At 44.4% G+C, this 22,018-nt stretch overlaps 1 protein-coding gene across 2 annotated transcripts in view; it reads right to left on the bottom strand.

The window, feature by feature from the left end:
* LOC115403906 (copine-8) overlaps positions 1 to 18,925 on the bottom strand; it is a 75,671-nt gene extending 56,746 nt beyond the window's left edge. For both annotated transcript variants that reach the window (XM_030112937.1, XM_030112936.1), the window contains exon 1: positions 18,796 to 18,925. In XM_030112937.1, the coding sequence (XP_029968797.1) occupies positions 18,796 to 18,893 (98 nt within the window). In that variant the 5' untranslated portion in view covers positions 18,894 to 18,925. The remainder of the gene's footprint in view (positions 1 to 18,795) is intronic.
* Positions 18,926 to 22,018: the final 3,093 nt, after the last annotated feature.

Raw genomic sequence — 22,018 nt, 5'->3', positions numbered from 1 at the left:
AAGCACGAAGTGGTTTCATCTCAAATTTTTAGGGCCTCATTTCCCGCTTGAAGAAGCAGAAGCCTGAAGCTAATATTGTATGTGGGGAGTGATGTACTGGGCGGTCCTCTGTTTCAGCGACCCACTGAGCGGCAGCCCAGATGGACATTAATAAGACGGTGAGGAATTTATGTCCCCCCCCAAAAGAGGAGGGAGGAGGGCTGCGGGGAAATTAAATGGCCTGATATGAAAGTGTTATGAGCTTATCATTAATTTGGGCTTTTGAATAATGAAATGAATAAGGGCTACGACAAACTGGTACCTAAGAGTCTGCAGAGAAAGGAGCAGAGCGCAGCGGAGGACAAGTGGGGTCGCTAATGTGGGCGGGTAAATCAGCAGGTGCACCACCTCCCAAGGAATTCAAATCAAGTCCACGTTTACTCTTTGCCCCCATTTAACCTTCGGTGGCAGGGAGGGCAAGAAAGCACGGGCCACACTTTCCCATTACGCTTTCAATCTCGAGGATTTCGAAGGACTTTGAAGGATTCGAGTCAAAGCCTGGAAACCTAAAGCCTGCAGAGAGACCAGTTTTAGCACCAGCAACCCCAACGACACCAATATTGCTCCCTACAGTTTCGATCTGCCTTGAAATCTGAATCTTTCTTTCTCTCGTGTGAATAGATTATATCTCACCTATTTTTGTTGTTTGTGGAACTTTCTCCTATTGAGTGCACTCCGATCAGATTGATACAATCCATGTTTCAGTAGATAAAACTTTTCTATTAACTGTGCAGCTGATATGAAAGCATTGTAAGGTTAAAGAATGCAGATAGCTATAAAAGATTCATGAACACCACCCCTCTGAGATTACTGGAGCCCTTGCACTGGTACGTTTATGTGGCACTAATGTGTTAAAACAGTCCACTCCCTTTCATCGTCAAAAACCCAACAATTCCACATGGGCAAGCACAGGAGGCTGCGGAACGGGAAAAAGTCAACATCAATGTAAATTTGTCGTTTATTTTGCCAATATTCTTGGCAATTTAAACATGTATAAACAAAATGCATACGAGACGACTGGATGATTGTGGATTAAGTGATGCACGCTTTCTGATTCAAGTTGGAATCAACAAGTCCAGAAGAGGTAAAAACAGATTAAACGAGCTACTTCAGCCATCCAACACCCTCTATGAATAAACCTGGACACCGAAAGGTGAGCGAACACCTTTATTACCAGCAATACCCCTCCATCTGCCCGCTTGCTGGGAGTCGTGCACGATTTTTTGAATGCACGGACTTCAACTGAGAGACGTGGAGGCTGCACACCCTGACCGGGTGCCTCTCAAAGCACATCACACGTGGTGGCACTCCAAATGGGCTCCTGGGCTCCCCCCTGCCCTTCTGTGTGTGTGTGTGTGTGTGTGTGTGTGTGTGTGTGTGTGTTTTCCTATGTGTGAGTAAGACACGTTTTCAGGATTTCCACTTCAGAGGATAATGTGAATGAGTCATGCCTCTCTCTTTTCCTCTCACTCATTCTCTCTTTTCAACCGGAGCCAGGCAGCGGAAAGCTAAAAGCTGCCATCCGAGTCATGGAGAGGTCTGCGGGAATAACGGGACTAAAATAGGCTCCGTATTTTTAGCGCGGCTTCCCAAAAACACTCATACTCCTGCTGTTTAATCCTAATTTGAAATCATTTTCATTACAAATGCATGCAAACAGAATGCATTGCTTGTTTTGTGTGCCAACAGTGTTAAGAGATGAGTGGTGAACCTCAGCAAATTAATAAAATGAATGTATTATAGCCTTGATCCATTCCTAATAATGCTATAAATATCAGACAGAGACGAGTCACACCTACAGAACTAAGTTAAGACAACTAATCGCCACAATCTGCAAACTTTATATCAAAGGCAGGGTAGCAGCTAATAGCTCATGTACGAAGCTATAGCATATTTCTTTCCCTCATTTGTTCAGACGACCTTCTAATCATCTTCTGATGAATGTCCACGAGACACGACACGGCATCCGAGTCAATCCATTCAGGAACGCCACGTATTTAATTAAAACTCTCATCTGTGTCGTTAGTGTTTAATCAAAGAGGCAGTGGTTAATTTGCAAACTATGCATCAAAGACTCCATGGTATCTCTTAAGCCATCAAAACAAATCAAACTGTAATGCTGATCAGCAGAGATTTAATGAGCAGCTGTCCTCCATTAAGTCAGTTTTTGGGAAAGTTTTTTTTTTTTTTTTTCTTGTTGTCACATCGTCTTCTTCCAAAAAATGAAAACTGCAAATACATTTATAAACACAGAAATATATTTAGTTGGTATTGTTAAGAAAGAATATATGCATAAATGCTACAGAGATTACACATGAAGTCACAGGGAGATGTGACAGTGCTGATCCGGCACTGCTGTCGAACCGAGCCTGCTCTTCCGTCTTCTGGGGGGAACTCCCCCACCGCCACCACCGCCGCCGCCGCCGCCACGGCCGTGCCATCGATCCATCACCCGTGGCAGCTGTCAGTCACCGCATCGGGAAGTGAAATCTGATAGCAGATGGAGAAGGAAATACACTTTGTCCTCTTTGCGGTCTTTCCCTTCGAGTAAAAACTAAAACGAGAGGGAAAGAAGCAGCGATGACGGAGAAAAGACGCTCAGAGAGGGGGTGGGACGGCTTCTGATGACAACTCTCTAATTACACGAGACGTCTGCTGGAGCGTCAGAGGGGGGGTCAAAGAGGGGGGGTTGTCTCTCGTTGTCTGGCACACACCTTCACTGGCGGCACACCTCTGTGAAAGGGGGCGGTACACAATATCTCACAGGCGATGGGGGACTGTTACCGTGGCAACTGCTCACATCCAACTGCGGCTACTTGACTGATTTGACTGACAGCTGCTGTACATGTGTGTTTGTGCTGATTTTCCACCTCTGCGCTCGGCACCGCTGTTCTCCCCCTCCTGGATCAATCGTCTCTTTCTGCCACTTATCGCTTGCCTCTTCCCCCTTTATTCACCTGCGCTTTTTCCTCCTTTCCCTTTAGTTTTCCTGTTTTCAAACAGATGAATACATTCCTTTTGGAGGAGCTTGAGAGGAAATGTGGCTGACAGAGTGTTACCTTGAAGACACCACGGCAAAAAAAGAAAAACTCCCCCAGGATGTGCCCAACCCTCTGCTATGCTACAGAAATAAATTGGGTTTTTAGCCCAGTGGATGAGGGCAGAGAGGAGATAAAGGCAACCAAAAGAGAGAAAACAAGCCTTGAAGAGGGATAAAAAGGAGCTAAGAGGATCAAAAACAGTACAGGTGTGTCGTGAAAGAGTTGCACTTTTCAGAAAAAGAAGTAAGCCGAGGTTATCTGACCCTCAGCTGCAAGAAGAAGAAGAATCTTTTGTGAGAGTCTTATTATGCTCTATTTCTGTCGTTTGAACTCTTTTTGGAATCAAGGCTTAACCACGGGCGGAGGAAGAGAGAGAAGTTGAGAGGGGACGTGTGAAAGAGGAAGCATGGCTGAGTGTAAACATCAACGCACAATGCTCCATATGAAATATATGTGTCACGACGCCAAAAGCAAAAAACAAGTCAATTGCAGTAATAACACGGAAAGATGCAATATCTAACATCTGCAGGCGATGTGGAGTTACCATTAAACCTCAAGCCTCTTGCATTGTGGGAGGACAAAGTACCTGCATGCAGAGGGAGAAGATGCAAAACCCTGCAGCCTTAAATCATCATTTTTTTCTTAATAAAAAACATATCAGGAAGTAGAAGTATTTCTCCAAGTACTGGAATAGAGTGCAAATAGCCATTTATTTCTCGGTTCTCTGGAAGCAATCATTCTGTGTAGTAAATGTTGTTTTTCTCCCAGAATGATCGTTCACAGTGACCATTACACAAACAAAAGAAGAAAAAAAAATCACTGAAACAAAACAAAAACAAACTTAGTAAGAAAAAATTGAAAGGCCACATCTGTACTCATGCATGAGTGTCATCTATAAAATGATTGCTACAGGTGCAGAAAGCAGAACTGACAGCATAATGAAAGGTTAGTTCCTGAACAAAACATGAAAAAGCGAGAAAGCAGCTCCTCTGAGTCACCTGAAGGGACCTACACTCTGTCTGATTAGACGTTTCAATGAATATCTGGACTAGTGGAATTGGTTCTGAATAAATTTCGTCAAGATGAATGTGAATTGACAGGAGACCTGTTCAGGTTTTGCCCCGAACGTCCTACAACCCTACGATAAAACGGCATTAAAGAATTAAAGTATAAATTTAATGATTATCGTGGCTGTATTTCACCGCTCAAGATGAAAATCGGGCTGCACGTGGGCCCTGAACTAAAGTGTGTTTGACACCCCTGCCCTAACCACACACTTCATATTAAACACATCTGACTAGAAAAAGACGAAGCGTCTTATTGCCTTCGGATATCAACAGCTGTCAGGGAAAATATCTTATAATCTGAAAAACATCCTTCAAGCAAAAACACTCCTCAGGATAACGCAAACTTCGTATGAAAGTAGAAAAAATATTTAGAGAAAAATGGGCTTACTACCCAATATTTACTGCAGGTCATGGGCTGAATGTCCACCTCCCTGCTGGGAGCTTCCTAATATGGGCAGTGTTTTAATCTCTTTACCTCTAACTCGTCAAAACCCCCCTGTCCTTACTTGAGCTTTTCCCGAAGCTCAAATCCTCGTTTCGCATCAATACCCGTCTTTATTGCTACACTTCCTCTCTCTGATCTCCTGTCCTGTCCTGCTCTCAGGGGAGAGGGGGTTTTCTCACTGAGAGGCCCACAGCGCTCGTACCCTCCTCCGATTCTTCCCTCTCTCTCCGTCTCTCTCTCTCTCATTTCGACCGTGACCTGAATAGGCTCAGCGGAGACTTCGCCACCTCACTGAACTAGATTCGGTTACACACATATGTAGATACACACAAGCAGCATGTGGAGCAACCTCTGCACGCTCCGGTGATTTTCCAGTTCAACTGCTCCCACACACACACACACACACGAGAATACGCAGTAGTACTTCTTCAGAACTGATTCTAGCTATGACAGCTAGAAGTCTGTCTTTACGAGGAAAAAAAATAAATTATCTTGAAATTACCTTGGGTGCACCGTTCTGACAGGTCTGCACCCCCGCAGAACACATTTGCATATTTAGATTTGATCGCATCCCTGGCAGGACGGAGATAGTGACAGACCATATTAGAAGCTCGTGGATCAGATGCCATCATCCAGATTGTACATCCAGATACAGACTGCTTGCTAATAGGAGGCAGTGACGGGGTCATTTGAACCATGTGAAGAAAATATAAAGGAAAAAAAAAAAAAGCATACCAAAGCTTGGAGAGTCAGTAATTTCTCCTAAAATTCATCGTTCTCCTCGGCCAGTAAACAACAAAAGGCCGGTGACAAGTAAAGGATGCAGGGCGTTGGTGCTGACGGGGTCTGGCAGCGCAGAAAACCCTTTCACCCAGCAAGACCTTTCATTTAGAAATCATTTTAACTGAAGCTTCAAGGGCTTCCAGGGAAGACTGCTGGCTTAAAACCTATTTTAACAGCATTTTAAAGCCAATTTACTGCGTTTTCTTGGTTTCCGCACTAAAGGGAATGTCTACGCAGACTGGACACCGACCCAAGGAGACTTACGTCACTGCGAGGACACATATGGTTCCCGAAAAGAAAACATTTTTTACCGTTACAAAAAAAAATGAAAAACTCAGAAGCAGATGCATTTAGTGTTAAAAATTTACTAAAATTAGTTTAATTAATTGAATTTTTGCTCATTATTACTACATTCCTTTCCCTTCATCCTTCTTTTCAGGCATTTGTGAACACGTTTTCATTTTTTCCCCTCCTTTTTCGTTGTTTTAGTGAACCGTTTCAAAATCTGTCTTTAGATTTTAATGCCATAATCAAATTTAAATAAATGAGGTTTTGTGTGTGTTTTGGTATGTGTGTGTGTGTGTGTGTGTGTGTGTGGCACCAGAGGAGGATTTTCCTGGGGGAACATGTGGAGCGAGATGACAGCGCCGAGCATGCTCAGATGCTCTCAACAGGTCGCTGAACACGACGCTACAGGTACCTCCGTCTGTCCTTTCCCTCCTCTGTGTCCTCTCTCCAATTTATTATTCTTACAGCATGTTCTCCCTCCTCCTCCTCCTCCTCCACCACCCCGTCTTCTGGATTCCTCCTTATTTGTAGGAGAGCATGAAGAAAAGCACTTACTCCCCAATCTCTCTCTCTCTGTGTGTCTCAAACACAGCATAGTGAAGGGAAGCATCAGCAGCTTGTATTCTCACTCTGCTTCTCCAGGAGCGCTGCCCTAATTCTTCTTGACAAGGGCTGGGAGAGCCAAGAGAACATCTCAGCGCACACACACACACACACGAAAATGTGCCATGCCACTATCCATTTACACACCGGCATGGGCAGCAGAATACACATCCTTCGCACACAAACACACACGCACGGAGCCGGACGTCCACGCTGGAGGCATTTTACCTTAATTGCCTTTGTCACCACGTTCAGATCAGCCCAACGGGGCTCGCTTCCCCTTCCCTCACCGCATGTCACTCGCCTACGAATGGCTGTCACGGCTTTGTAGGGAGGCAGAGGGTGAGATGCTGATAATTAAACGGATTTTTGTAAAACAAATTCCTGCATGCCACTTTCCTCGTTAACATCGTCAAAAATAAGAGCGCGATTATGTTTGTGTGGGAAACTAAGAGACATGTTCGGATGTGAAGACTGAGGCCACAGGGTTATCCGAGAGAGAGAGAGAGAGAGAGAGAATCCCTGGAGGAATTCGAGCCGCCTGTGTGCTGTGTGACCAGGATGGAGATGACTTCATTAGTCTGGCCAGTTTCTCTCTCTCCAGCTGTAAACAAGGCTCTGAGGGAGAATTACTCCACGTCAAATAATCGTACTTGTCAAACCATCTCAATCTGTGTTGCAGCTGACAATTGGAAAGCTCGTTTTGTGGCAACACGTTTTTTTTTTTTTTTTTGTGAGGCAAAAAGGGCACAATAACTTATCAGGCGTTTGTTCCATCCAGTGTCAAAAAAGTGTAATTGCCCTGGTGGTATTTGCAGGAGATGTTTTGATTTGTTTTACTCTTACCTTCCCGTCCCGTGGGAAGGCAGCTGACACTGGTGCGAAAATAGAATGTCAGAGCATCAAATGCGCACGTACTTCATATATATGTGTGTGTGTGTGTGTGTGTGAGAGAGAGAGAGAGAAAGAGCGCCTTGTGCTGAAAATGTCATCAGCTGTCTGACTTGATGGGAGGCACAGCGGCAGCACAAATGTCTGCTCACAAACACACACACACGCCGTTGTCTGAACACTCTGAAATGAATCCGGTGCGTGCAGGCAGTGTGTGTGTGTGTCCTGTAGGTACCGGCCCATACGCAGCGTGTGCGTCAGCTGAACCGCTCCCCGGGGCTTCCTGCTGGAAGCGCCGGTAGTTACTGATGAATTCATTTGCTCTTGTGACTCTGACGGCGCCGTTGAGCAAAGCTTTTAACACTTGCTTGACTCGGAGGGCGGCGGGTCGACTGCGCATTTGTTCAGACCAATAACGATGAAAACACTTAAGAGGAACTTCTGCTAGGAGCAGACTGCAAACACAGATGGAACCACATGAAAATAACGTCATTGTGGATATGCCGCTAAGTCCAGGAGAATCTGGACTGGGAGTCATGACACCGTGGAGGTCGCCATCGCCGTTACTTTCTATTTATTCACTATGTCTGTGATGTGAAGATGCGGCAGTATTATTTCAGAAAAGTTCTGTTTTCCCTCGTTTTGAACTTCTCCTTATTGGGAGAGATTTTCAAAAATCTGTTTTCAATTGTCATGTAAAACAAAACGCTAAATACTAAAGCAACCTCACCCAAAACACTGCTTCACATGCAAAGATCCAAAGGACCAAGTGAAGATCACAACTTGGATGACTTACAACAATCCAAAAGAAGGCAGAACAATCCTAATTGGCTTTTGTCTGGAGCCCCACCAAGCACTCGTTTATGCTCAGGCATGTGAACGGACACCCGCAGAGAGGGAGCCAATTCAATCAACGTTACAAGCAGCTGGAAAAAAGCTGAAGCCGTGTGACATTAGAGGTCAGTGAAGTATGTCGAGCTCTTCCAGCAAAACAATCGGCTTCAGCTCCGTTTTCAACTCCCTCCAGTTTTACTGTCCTGATGCTACGGTTGCCACGGCGACCGGCGCGCCGCCGCACGACACAAACGAGAGGCCAGGAGCGCCCCGTAGACTGTCTCATGTTATTAGCTTTACACTGCGAAGCAGCCAACCATCAGAGGAGCCGTCGAACAAAAGGCTGCTTCGTTCAGAGAAGGCAGCCATGAAATAATGAATCTTATATGTATTCAAATTGAGTTTTGTATTGGAATGCCGATTTTTCTCCTGAAATCTAGCAAAAGGATTCTTTTCTTTGATCTAGCAATGAAACATCAACAAAACTGAAAACTGTATTTCCCAACAAGATGTTTTCCAGTGAAGTCAGATTTTCCTTCCTTCTCAACTAATTTTAAAGTTGCACAATAGTGTTCAGCAGTAGAGAAGCATGACAGCAGGGACTGGTGTTCATCATGTGTTGGAATTTAAGATTTGGTCACGTTCCACACTAAAAATAAGAAAAAGGAATGACATACGTTTTGCAAAGTGGACTGGAAAATGGGGAAAACACTGGAGCTGGATTTCGCTTTACAGAGAAAACATAAAATAATTTTTGAGGAATTTTGATTTCCTTGTTTGAGAAAAAAATGGTTACTTTCGTAGTTCTGAATAGTTTTGAAACAACACCTAAACAAACTGGAAAAATGCACACAGTCAGCACAAACGATACACTCCCTGGAATTAATACGCTGCATAAACAACCGAAACAGGATTAATCAGTCACTGCTGTTTTATAAGAATCATTTACAAGCGTATCACTGTCGAAGGAGGTAACTTTGTAAGACGTTATCTTAGACACTGATCGTCCTACACATTAGGGTGACCTGCAGCTCATTTCTATCACACAATATGGATCAGAGTGACAAGGAGTTTTTTTTTTTTTTCCTGTTGCAAAGGCTAAAGGTGTGCGAGTGTCCTCGAGTCCATATTTCATCACCTGCATCTTAAAGTAACACCACATCCATCTACCCTTGAGAGTAATGGCACCATGGAGGTTATTACTTCTGCTTGTAGTAATAGAGTGGTACACAATTGCTTCGTGTGTGTGAGAGTGTGTATATCCGCCGTGACCTTTGCCAATGACTTCTCTCAATCTCAGTCAGATCTTTATCAACGCTTTTTCTCACCATGGTTGATGCGGGAAGCTTTGGGGGTGTCAGGCGGTGTGTGTGTTTTCGGAGGTCTGGCGGACAGCACAGTTAAACACACACCGACAAGCGTGTTGTGACAGAACGCCGTCTGGCGACTTACGCAGAAAACCTACCTGGAGCCAGCAAACAACTGAAAGGCAGAGGGTCGATAGTAATTTCCTCGGAGTGCATAAATCTCTACAGGCTCGAGTAGAGAAGGCCTGAACCCGATTACAGAATGGGACTTTCTCTGGCCGTACAGCGCGCGCTCAAACGCGCTCGCAGACGCACATTAATGGTCTCAGAGTGCACGCTGAAGCTCGCTCCAAAACCGAGAGAGACAGGACAATTGTTCAATTCATGGCAGCCCGCAAGAGGTCTCTTCAATGGCGCTTTGTGCGAGTGATTGCCAGCGCCACTGACATCTCATCCAAAATCATTCGCCGCTCCCCGCTGTCGAGAACCACATGTAAACAGTCGTTGGGGGTGGGACCGGAGGATGGGGGGGAGAGAAAAAAAAAGTTATAGCGTCACCGCGCACACATCTTTTGTGCCTCTCGCCGGCATTGAGCGGCGGCTCAGCAGGTGACTCCATCTCGCCTTCAAAGTGATGGTTGTCAGCACCGTCTTCAATAAGAGGACTATTATGTGAGCTCTGCGGGGCCAAAAAGGTCAACGCAATCACTTCTCATACACGGAGTGGGAGTGAGCAACCTGAAAATAGATAGCCCCCTTGGCCCTGACGGCTGATGTTAAAAGGGCGGGGTCGTGGGGTAAGTAGTTCACCCCGGGGGAGGTGGGGGGGATCTCCTCAACAGACATTATGGCCACCGGAGAAGGAAATGCTCCTGTGTAAATGATGAGTAGGAACGTAGAGGCTCAAGACTCTCGAGACCGTTAATGGGATTTATGAGACAAGAGGTCGGCTGAGAGGAGCGTCTTTCAGAACGCCAATCAATAAAATCCATAGCGTCAATCTAGACCCTCAGAAAGAGTCACATCCTCCCAGCAAACACCAAAATCAGACCCTTTTTGTTACTGCAGTTTAAAAAAAGCACAAGAAATACCTATTTTCAAATTTAGAAACCATAAAACCTTTTGTTTCTCCCAATGTACCCAAATTCTAGCAATGACGATGTCTCGTATAACTGCATCTTCTATCCTTGTGTATATTTCAGTCCACATCTATCCAACCTACTTTTCACCCTTTTCTTGGCTGTGCTCCAATAAATCCCTCAGACTGCAGGCAAAAGCGGCCCAAATCTGATTTTGTCACCCATATGCAGCTCAGATCTGATTTTTTATGACAGTCCTGAACCGTACAAATGACAAGAAATCGCATTTCTTTTATATGAGGCCCCCTAATCGGATTACATAACCAATGTTTTACAATGTGGCCTCAGTCTGAAGAGTCGCGTCACAGTTCAGCATAATGATCATCACTCCTGGAGCAGTGATGGGAATATGACTCCCATCAATCGGTCCACAGCACTGTGGGAAACCTTATCTCTGTGGGAGGCCTCGTAAGACACGCCGCAGAGGAAGTCCAATGTAATCAGACATGATGAAGTGACGAACGGAATCAAAAAAGTCACGTACAATTAAAGAAAAAAAAAAAAGAAAAAGAAGAGAGGATGTGTTACTCCCAGAGGCCGGACGAGCCGACTCCAGCACGCTTCTGCAGGAAGTTTAGACCCTAGAAATGAGTGTGTCGGCCAGTTTTCTGTCTTGCTTTCTGTAAACAAGAAACCGGTATGTAGATAAACTATTAAAGTCGCCTGATTTATGTTTGCAGTGTTATTACAGTAAACTCGAAGTTGTTCTGAGAAGTTTTTGTAAAGAAAATTTACACTGTATACCTAAAATCCAACATGTGAAGAACAAAACACGCACAAGGGAAAGAACTGAGACATTTTAATGCTACTTTTTAAACCTGTGCCAACAGGAAGCTCAAGACTCAGCAGTTAATTAAAAAAATACTTTTTTTCGAAGACTTATGCCTCTGGATTGAAACACAGACACACATCCGCACCCTAGCAGTGAAAAAGATCAGTTTGGTTTAACTTGTCAGTGATAAAACATCTCATTACACACGACATGCCGTCAGCGCAGCGTCAAGCCTTTCTGATTTAGCAGAATAACCCAACACTCGCAAAAGTATTCCTCATGAGTGACAGTGATTTTCTCAAAAGAGAAACTACTCCATTCACAGTTTCACCCAACATGATAGTCCATGATAACCCCACCAGGCAAAAGGAACTTCAAATTTTGCTCGAGCACTATCAAAAGAGCGAGGAAGGAGTTCCCTTCTTCCGTGCACGTACATGGACGCAAGCCACAGGCGCGAGCGTTTCAATAAGCTGCAGTTACGCCCAAGGCCTGCAGGGGCCGTTGTTTCGCATGAAACGTGCAAACTCCTTGACGCACCTTTAAGTTATATGACAGAAACAATAATAGTGTCATCCTAACTTTGAGAGATGCATCACACCGGAAATCCTCTGCATGCATTGTGCCAAAGCAACATTTTGAACACAACAATCATGTTTCATCATAGAAATCGTCAATGCAGATTCACAATAAAGGCACATCCGTCAGATTCACGGTTTGCAGCCTTCCTGTTTGTTTGAGGGGCTGCTCCCTGTTAAGATGATTTAACTTCCTCTTGCGATGCCGTTAGTTTGCACAGCGTGATGCAGCTGGTAGATCTGATCAATAATTACTTCACACCCAGAGAGTAAATATGAACTGTAAAGAGCTTATTGGGTAAAAGTGATCAATGCTCTCTGCCCTGGAGACAGTTTAACAGTTGAGATTAAATGTAAAAAGTTTGAGAACTACTGATCCATAAAACTTCCTTATGCCATAAGAGCAACTTAACTACTGTTTATATTCACTTGTCTGAGTTCAAACATGGAGGTTTAACATCATGGGGGTGGATTTTTTTTTTTTTTTTCAAGCTTCCACTGGTCAACTCCAAACAACTCCTAGTTTAACCTGTTTGTGCAAAACGTAAGCAAACTGTGATTTCACTGTAAAAACACCAACTGGAGCTGTAAACATGGACACAGTCGAAAGTGTAAATACAGTCTCAAGACATTAGCAAAGGTGTGTTTGCATCAAGCAAACACACACGCGAGTACACACACACACATGCATGCGCACACACACACAGTTCTTAACAGACCCACCGCTGCTGGTCGAGAAGGCAACGTGACTAAATTCTGACAGTGTGACTGACAGTGATTTGTCTGGGTGGAAATTAAGTCATTCCATAGTGACAGATCGGCAGAGCAAGTGGGCTGCAGAGGGAGCAGGGACCCAAAAAACATGTGGTTCATTTTAATTCCCCAATATAAGGGCACCGCTTCACTTTAATTCCCCCATCTGGTGAATCCTGAGCTTCTCTCCGCTGCACTAAACAGCACTCACCTTGAATGACAAGTGAAAAACATTCCCCAAAGGCAAACACTGAAACTTCCATGTGCCAAGAGTGTGAAGGGTAATGACGTTAAATCAACCAAATATTAAGAAGAAGAGGAAAGTTCTTTTTACATTAGAAAGTCAAAGTAAAATAGAACAAAAGAAAGGGAACAGAAGACGAAGGTCAAACTCGCCCTGATGTAGTTTTCAGTCATTTTGCAGGTCGGACAACTCTAGACAGGAAAATAAACCCGAACGACAACGACTGGGCTTTCCTGCGAAAGCACAGAAAACCTCAACAAAGCCATATTTTAAGTGATTGCACTAAATATATACACAAGATGATTTGAGAAATAATAATTACTATAATGCAGCTTTCAACACCACAAGTATGCAACCCTTGAGGCCTTTATTGATATTACGATATCGACAAAATGTTTGTCCAATCCAGCTTATTTGGCAGTTAATCCAGAAAAACTAGATTGGAAAAATTAGATCTTATTATAAAGAAATACCACAGGATGCCTCCACAACTACTCGTATAACCCCGCATTTCACAATTCTAAACAATCATTTAGGGAAATCCGAAATAATCCTCCCAGACTCTTGCACAGCAGACACACTCGTGAGACGTTGCGTTTGCATTCCCGTGCAGGTTGTGCGTACTTTCCCTCGCAAGCTGTCATTTACCACAACCAGTATGTTGTGGCTCCGGTGATTACTGGGCGTTTTATCCCTCCCATCACTCACCACCGAGCAGAGGGCAGACAGAGGACGAGACCGTTATTAGTCAACAGACACAGAGCCGGCTTTTACGCCTGGTTGGAAGTGGGAAAGAAAACAGAAAGCAGAGACAAATGTTCTGGTCAGGCGGGCAGAAACTGGCAAAGACAGAAAAGTCATGCTTGGATTGGCGGTTTGGTCGAGGAGCTCTTCCTACTGGAGGGCGCCTGGGATCTTTACCGGTGAAACCTCAACAGGAAATTTACACCACAAGAATAACTATAATCATCCAAGAGCTGGATGAATGCAGGCTTCAGTTCAAGTGCAGAACAGACAGGGAAGACACTTAATATGATTATAACTTCACATAAAAGCACCATGAAATAAAAGGTCTAATCCACCCAAGCAAACATTCATCGTCATCCTTGAAATAAGTAGTAAAAAAAAAAAAAAAATACAACAGTTGCTTCAAGACTTTAAGATCTGGAAACTAGAAGCTCATTTCTGAGCAGGTTTCTCTCTCTGTGTGTCTCTTCAAAAGTTCTAGAAAGTTAAACTAATGTCATTTATCTAAAATAGACCGAGCCTGGGTTTTCTGGGCTCAAAAAAGCGGCGACAGCTCCGTGCCGCGGTCCGATCGATGAGCGTAATGGAATATTCGGACTGGAGACCATTCACTCGGCCCAGCCATCAGCTGGCTCCAACGCGTAGGTGGCAAATGCTAAAGTGCATGAGGGAGTAATTTATTCTCCTGGCGTGATTTCTGTATACAGTATGTGTGAACAGACTTCCATGCGTGTGTGCCTTTGTGTGGCGCAGCGGGCAGGGCTGGCGGCGTATTGATCCCAGCCGATGCCGCGGGCTCTCCCATCGATCAGCAAAAATGTCTCCAGCTCACTGTTGAGTCCGAGCCAAAGCCCTGACTTCATGTCCCCGCAGAATCGGAGCATTATCTGAATTAGCAGGAGACGCAGGCGAGAAGGACCTGTCGATAGGGTCCCGATGGCTTTGTGACTGCTGCCCACACGGCCGCGGCATGAGGAGCTCTGCTTTTAGCATCTGCAGCCAGTATGAATATTAAACTGACAGAATGATGTTGATTTTGGTTTTACATGCACCTCAGTTTGGGAATCACGGGGTCAGAACATGCAAACTCCAAAACAGAGAACTCCTTCATCGGGAATCAAACTGTGTGGAAAATGTTCCAACCACTAATCCACCCCCACATTCCTGTGCATTCATTTACATTGTTCTCTCTGGAGCCACCGAGTCCCCGGTAAAGCCCCTCACTGTCACAACACTTCTACATGAGGATGAAACAAAGGGTTGTAACCATGGCGACAGTCGACTCCACCCACTGAGTCCACGTCCAAAAACAACTAACATACTGTCGATGCTTAAAGCTCCCACGATCGTGAAGGCGCGCTCTGGCAGTAACCATGGCATTCCCGCTCTCCCTCCAGTAGGAGGCAAGAGGAGAGCCACTACGACACACACACACACACATACACACCCCCTTGGGACTGACTGGGGTGCTGGGTGATTCAGACAACTGAAAAGTCTGCCAAACAGATCCCTACATTCTCTGAGCGGCGACGGCGCGGCCGTCCTGTTACTAAGGAGATGTCTGGGAGATACAGTCAGTACAGTACGTGAAACCAGAAGACAGTTTCTGTCAACTTCTGCGAGGCTCGAAACCTCTCCGATGATCTGATCTTTGAGAAGACAAGCGGTGGAGGAAATGGGAAGCGGCGCTAAACATTTTTAGCGTGAAACAAACCCAGCAGCAAGGCATTATCGGCTTCTATTTCAGAGCCGGAGAGAGCTTTGGGAGATGCAACACCGCTAATGGTGTCCATTTGCACCACTCACTGCTAACAAGAAACACTGGGGCTGATTTTACAGCACAGCTTCAGAGGTCCATCAGCTGTTTGCTCCCTATTCCAAACATTTACAAGACCGAACGGACATTACTTGTCAATGAGTCATTCAATGGAGCCCTCGTGTTTAATTTGATTCCCTCACAGGAAGGATGGGGTCGGGTGGGTGGGGGGGAGCGGGGTTTCCTATCAAGTGGTCGACCTTTGAGGCATGAAGCCTCCACGGGTCACCGCCCCAGCAGATATGAACCCACATTTCTCCTCCGAGCTAATCATCTTTTCCGTCCGTCGAGAGCAGAAATCCTCCACGACGGAGGAAAGACCCTCTCGGAGGAGCAGGCGAGGGTTAAACACACACCAGCCCTCCTTTCCAGTCTCCACCGGAGCGCCCTGTCCGATCCCATCACTTCACGTGTCCACGCGGCAGAACGCGGCACATACTACATGCGCTGGATGTGCAGAAATGATGCCCTCCTTTGACAGATGACAAACAATAACAACAACAACAGAAGGAGGACTGTCAGCTGTCAGAAACTGCAATGACAGCACTGGTGAGCTCTGCAAGGAGGGGCCAGCACATGTCAGGCTAATTAGCAGCAACTCATAAACATCTTGTGTCCATGCCATCAAACCTCATTATTTTCTATCACACTGTCCTATTATGGTGCTTTGAAGTCTGATTTCCAACCTGTACACACACGATGATTTGCATTAGTCTTCCAAACAACTTCAAAACATCTCACCAAGCCTCTTTGCTATCAGATCTTTTGATTTGTGTTCCACATTCGTGTTTCTGATGATAACCACACAGTGCTGAAGTGGAGCTTTTAGTGTCATCAACAAATCCCAACGTTTTCCCTTGAATATTTCTATTTTCTATGATATTGCTCTTTTATATGTAGCCTATCTGTGTGATTCTTTGTACTAGTCTTTCAGATCAAACCATTCCTGCGTCTTCTTGTGAAGCAATCTGATGATTTTCAATCACACTGCCCCATCATGATGTAAATCAGAATGCTTTTTGGATTGTGATTCATGATAAAACTTCAAAACAATCCTGCATAATTTCTGTTCTGCAGCATGGAATCCTTTTCCCCTCAATCACATTATAATTTTCCACAGTAAATCCTTGTTGCGTTTCGGTTTTTAACCCGTTTGGCCCGACGGACCCGGTACCGGGTCCAACATTTTTACGCTCCACTTCAACATGTGTAAAAAGTGACTAAAATGCTGTGAGGATGTTTTCTTTCAATTGTGTCTCAAACAATAAGCCTTAATCTCACTAACTGAACGCTCAAACTGCACTTTGATGACCGAGTGTTTGATTTATAACAACTTTAAAATTCGTATGCAACATTTCGACACGCCCCCCTCACCCGCACCTGCCGACACAAAACGCTACAGAACGCACGGTCCGTCTGCTCCATCCCAACATATTTGGTATCTTGTAAAACTAGAAAAGCTGCTCTTTAAGATGACACCAGGCAGAATATTCTCTGAGCCGACCAGCTCCCGTCAGCGGCAAAACAAACCAAAAACTGATCTTCACATTTCACAGCCAGCACCTCAGATTGCATGATTCTCACACACTTCATTGCAAAATCTCAAAGCTATTCACACAAAACACAACATATTTTATTTCCTTACCGTTTTGTGGTCATTTTCCACCTATCCAGGCTCTCCTCTGACCAAAATTGACTTCATAATCCTCTAGCGAAGTGAAAGAGCGTCGTGCGCCACAATGTTTATATGCTGCCTCATGTCGCCATCTTGTGGGCTCGTCGTTCACCCTGGGAGCTCAAATCACGTTTGTTGATGTTCTACGTCTCGCGAGCTTTCCAACGATATGTTACACGTGACTGGGGGCTCATCCAGCTGGGAGACAGCTTCAAACATAACCCCACGAGCGCCGCCGCCATCTTGGATCGCAGGTGCGCCGGTGCGCACTGCAGAGTGAGACGCACGCGGATGGCAATTAGTGATTGTTTCTGATATATTTGGCAATTTTTTAATTCTGAAACATGCACATTTATCTTCATTGAGCTTTTTTACAGCTAATTGTACGTTGTTTTTGTTTTTTTCTTGATGCGCATTTTGCAGATATTATTGTTTACATATTTCAAAGGGTATAATTTTTTGTTTTCTCAGTGATATAATTGGCTATTTTTGTATTGATTATATTGTTACAAATATATTTCAGTTGGAAGCTAAATGTTATGGTTCAGCCATGTATAAAAATGTATTTCATACTGTGCACAATACTGTGCACAATTATAAGTTTCTCCACAAAAACTATGCAGATTCTGATAATATAGTGGCTAAATGTCAGAACCAAAGGGTCCTTTGTATATATACAGACCCTTGTAGTGGAAATGAAAGGTATTTTAAAGTCAGATTCCTTTCAAAGAAAGAAAAAAAACACTTAGTGTAGTTTGGCACAGGGTGGTCTCCAAGTGGCCAAATGGAGGGTTCGCCTGGTACTATCCAAACTGAACCCTATAAAATCTATGTGCTTTGTGCTATTCTCATGAAACTTGGTACAGGTGTAGTCAAGGAGCTACTGAATACAGCCAGTGGCATCATTATAGCTGTCTTCATTGTCATCATGGAGTTTTTCAATGTGGAATCTGAAAAAAAATTCGGTGAAGGTAAAAATTTCATTTTTTTCCTCTACTTTATCAAAATTTTCTCAGGCATGTTAAAATTCACAGTGTTTCTGACACTGGAACTATATTCTCTAAGGTCTTAGCTATCAATTGAGACCAAGATTATGCATATTGTCCAAATAATGGTGGAGATATTGTTGATTTAAAATGGATAGGCATTTTTAGGCGAACCTTGCCACCAAAAACCCTAGGGTTTAACAGGTTAACCTCTGCTCACACCGCGATCATGTGATCATGTCAAAACAACCCTGCGTCAATCACTGAAGTCTTTACGCAGCGACTCCTGGAGAATCCACGCTCTTGAACATCACATTTCCCCCCCTTTTCTCACCGATTTCCATATTTCCTTTAACACTGCCTTAGCTCATTTACCTCGGAAGTGCTGTTTTTAACATGCGCCCGCGCCACCATTCGCATTATTCTTCCAGATAACTTGGAAAAACATTACTGCGTCGCCAAGAACAAACTCACGCTGCGTCTCACATGCCTACATAAAACACAAAGTTCAGCTGTGTTTCTCATTATGCCAATCCACGGGCTTTAATAAACCGCATGAAGTGGAGTCAGAGTGAAAAAAACAACAACTGGAAGACAGTGAATTTCACTAAAAACAAACGTCAAATAGTGAGACGGCGTGGCGTTAAAGTGCCGTCAGTCGAGTTCAAGCTGGAGAACGTTCAGGTGCAAATCATTCCTAAAAGTGAAACCAAACCGGAGCGGTTTTACAGGTGACCGTCCGCCGTTTTCCCCCCCGGCAGCAGGTCAAACGGACGCATTCCCCTACCTGCAGGACACCGTGATTTCAACTTTGGTGGCAGGAATGGACGCGTTGAGAGGGTCGAAGTCGCCTATCGACGCCATGTTCAGGAAAGTGTTGTTCATCCTGGCGATATTTCGTTTAGTTTTTCTCCCCCCCTTTAATTCCGTCCCCTTTCCTTCCAGCAGTCCGGCCCCCTTCGTTGCGCGCGATTGAAGCGGATAAAGCGTGAAACTATGCGCGCGCCTCCGCGGCGAGAACTGGAGCAAAGGTGCCAGGAAGAGAGAGAGGGAGAGAGAGGGAGTGAGGGAGATGTGATGTCACTTTTCTCTCTCTCTCTCTCTCTCTCTTTCGATATGAGTACTCCTCTGTTTCCAGATTTTCCCCCCCTCCCTCCTCCCTGCGCGCGCTCTTTACGCACGCTTCTCACCCGCTTAGTTTCACTCCATCAGACTTTCCGTGCACTTCATTTCAAATCAGCAGCTCCTCTGGAAGGGACGGCAACAGCCAGTCCATCAAGCAGAATCAAATTTGTCCTGAAAAGTCTTTCCTGTGTGTCTTTCCTCAACAGTCACGTGCCTTCAATTCAGGTCAATTCAATTCAAAATACCTTCCACATCTTCCTCGGCTGCATCAACTTATTTTGGGGTCCAGGGCAGATATTTACAGCTCGCCTCCCCCTTGATGATTGATTTCATTCTATTTTTAATTCAATATTTGGATAAACTGTACTATATGATGTATGGATGAATGCTAAATAAAATAAGAAACATACTTTTTTATGGGTTTTTTAAATTATTATTATAAATTCCTGTGTTTGATGGACTGTTCTTAGCTAAAATCTGGCCCTCTGCTGGAGATCGTTAAATTATAGGATTGATTGTATTGGTTTCTGCAGCAAAATATGACATAAAAATGGCAAATTGGTGTAATATGCAAATATCCGCGAGTGAGATGAAATCAGTCTTAAAGTCTTAGCTTTAGTAACTTTATCAGTACAAAGCAGACGTCTGCTTGATGTGCTTCTTTTTATGAGAGCTGATGTAAATGATTAGATAAATTATTTCCCTTTTTTTGAAACTGTCAGCTGCCACTCCACACATCATTGAAGTCTCTTTTCTTATAAGTCAGTTTCAAAAAGCGGAAGCAAGAAAATCAAACCATTGTTTACAGTAGAAGTTGGCACCGTCCTCCATTTTTACTGCGAGTTAATGAGGGACCGAGAAGTGGGAACAATCTGATCTCTGAGTGGAGAAACAGATATGAATGTTATCAAAATGGAAAAGTCCAAGTGGGCAAGTCGATAACAAACACAACACTAGCTATGTATCTATGAAATATAGCCTGAGTGGATTGGGCTGGGAAGGACGGTTGTCAGTCTAATACGTAGCTGCTCTGTTGTCTGATGTCCTCCAAAGGAAAATTTGACACCCCAGATTCAGGATTTCTTAATGACTTTTTTTATTTCTGTCCCAGTTTGCATGTTCTCCCTGCAAACATGAGGTTTCCTCCGTAAACTCCAGCTTCCTCCAACAGTCGTACAACACCGCTGTGGCCACATTTATTTCTGACCCTCCAGAGAACGCCGCCTTCATAAGACTGTTCAAACACACGGCATTATGACTCCGGTAATACACACCAGGAGACTGTCGGCTTTATTATGATCAGTGTTTGTGATGAAACATTAATAAATCTCCCTCCTTCTCCTTCTCTTTCTGCACACTATGAGGATAAGCATCGGATTTAATTAACTGAAAGGGAGACCCTCCATTTGGCAGAGACGGGAACGACAGCGTGATCGATGTGAGGGGATGAGGAGGAGGGTCGAACTGTGGTGCGCTTCCAAAACGGGGCCCGCAGCCCCTCGAGCAGCGCTACTGTAGATTCCACTGGAAAGGCTTGTCGGCGCGCACGCAACAGCTATCAGGAGAAATAAAACCCAGATGATATGAGCTTTTACCCCGAAGTAAACAAGGAAATAAACAGAGCTCCCTCGTCTTGCGTTACTTGTGCAAATGTGCACATCACAAGTGTCCCAAAGTGGCCTGCAGCTGGAGAGGAGAAGTGCTGCGGCGTCTGTTTGTGTGTGTGTGTGTGTGTGTGTGTGTGTGTGTGTGTTTGAGTGTGTCTGAGCATTGCGTTCAGACGATGGAGTCATAGGATTTTAAAATGACACATCTCAGAATTACTCAGTGTGTTTACAGGCCGGACACGTCTCTAAATATAGCCTCACGCACAGTCATGTCTCTGTGCCTTTCGGGGACGTTACATTGACTTCCATTCATTTTCTGGACACTTCACACTAATCCTAACAGTGACGACTGCTCACTCAAACCTGACCGACACCTTCGTCACCTTCGAGCTCAAAGGTTTACGTTATTAGGACGTAAGTAAGACACATCCTTGTCTTGACCGCATGTAAACAGGTTCAGGCACACTTTCGTATTTGTGGACGCGGAGAGTGATCACATCCCTTTTGAGTAAACAGAACGCCACTTTCCCACGTCCCTGAGAGTGTGTGCAACGTGCACACTCAGACACACAAGAAGCACTGCAGAGAGAGAGAAATAAAAAAAGTTATGTGTGTGAGTAAAACATCACATCTGAGTAGAGGCAATGTGTGTTCAATCAGTACACACACACACACACACACACACACACACACACACACACACGCACTCACTCGTTTGCATACACAAGTTTTCGCTCCGTGCCTTTAGATCGCTGAGTTTTATTAATCATAATTCCGAGGCTCGATCCCCAAACATGCATAAAACATGAAGAAGCCTGTAGCTATGAATAAACTGCCACATACAGTAATTGCTACACACAAGCATGACGCCAGCTAATGAATGCCTATTTAAAACGCCCACCCAAGTGCTCCACGCGCCGCTAATTTGTTCATAAGCACATGTATGAATAATGCCGTCCTCCATTACCTCTGAGCACAAAGGATTTCTACTGCAAACAACAAGAGTTGGAGTTTATCACAAGATAAGATAGTTTGCCGGTGGATCTTGAGCAAGGCATTAATTATGAAATTAATCTTGGTTAACATTCTCAGAGTGCTTTTTCTGGAGCATTTGTGTGTGTGTGTGTGTGTGTGTGTGTGTGTTATGTAGTGGATGTTTGCTCTGAGATGGATTGATGACACTTCCAGGGTTTGTTCTGCTTGTTGTGCTTAAATCCATCCATGTGTTAAATTGTATTGCAAACTTATTGTCCCCATTTTTCCTCAATGTTGCCATCA

This window comes from Salarias fasciatus, chromosome 17, assembly GCF_902148845.1.
Source record: "Salarias fasciatus chromosome 17, fSalaFa1.1, whole genome shotgun sequence".
NCBI lineage: Eukaryota > Metazoa > Chordata > Actinopteri > Blenniiformes > Blenniidae > Salarias > Salarias fasciatus.
The sequence above is the reverse complement of the archived record's forward strand: the minus strand, read 5'-3'. Positions and strand labels throughout refer to the sequence as shown.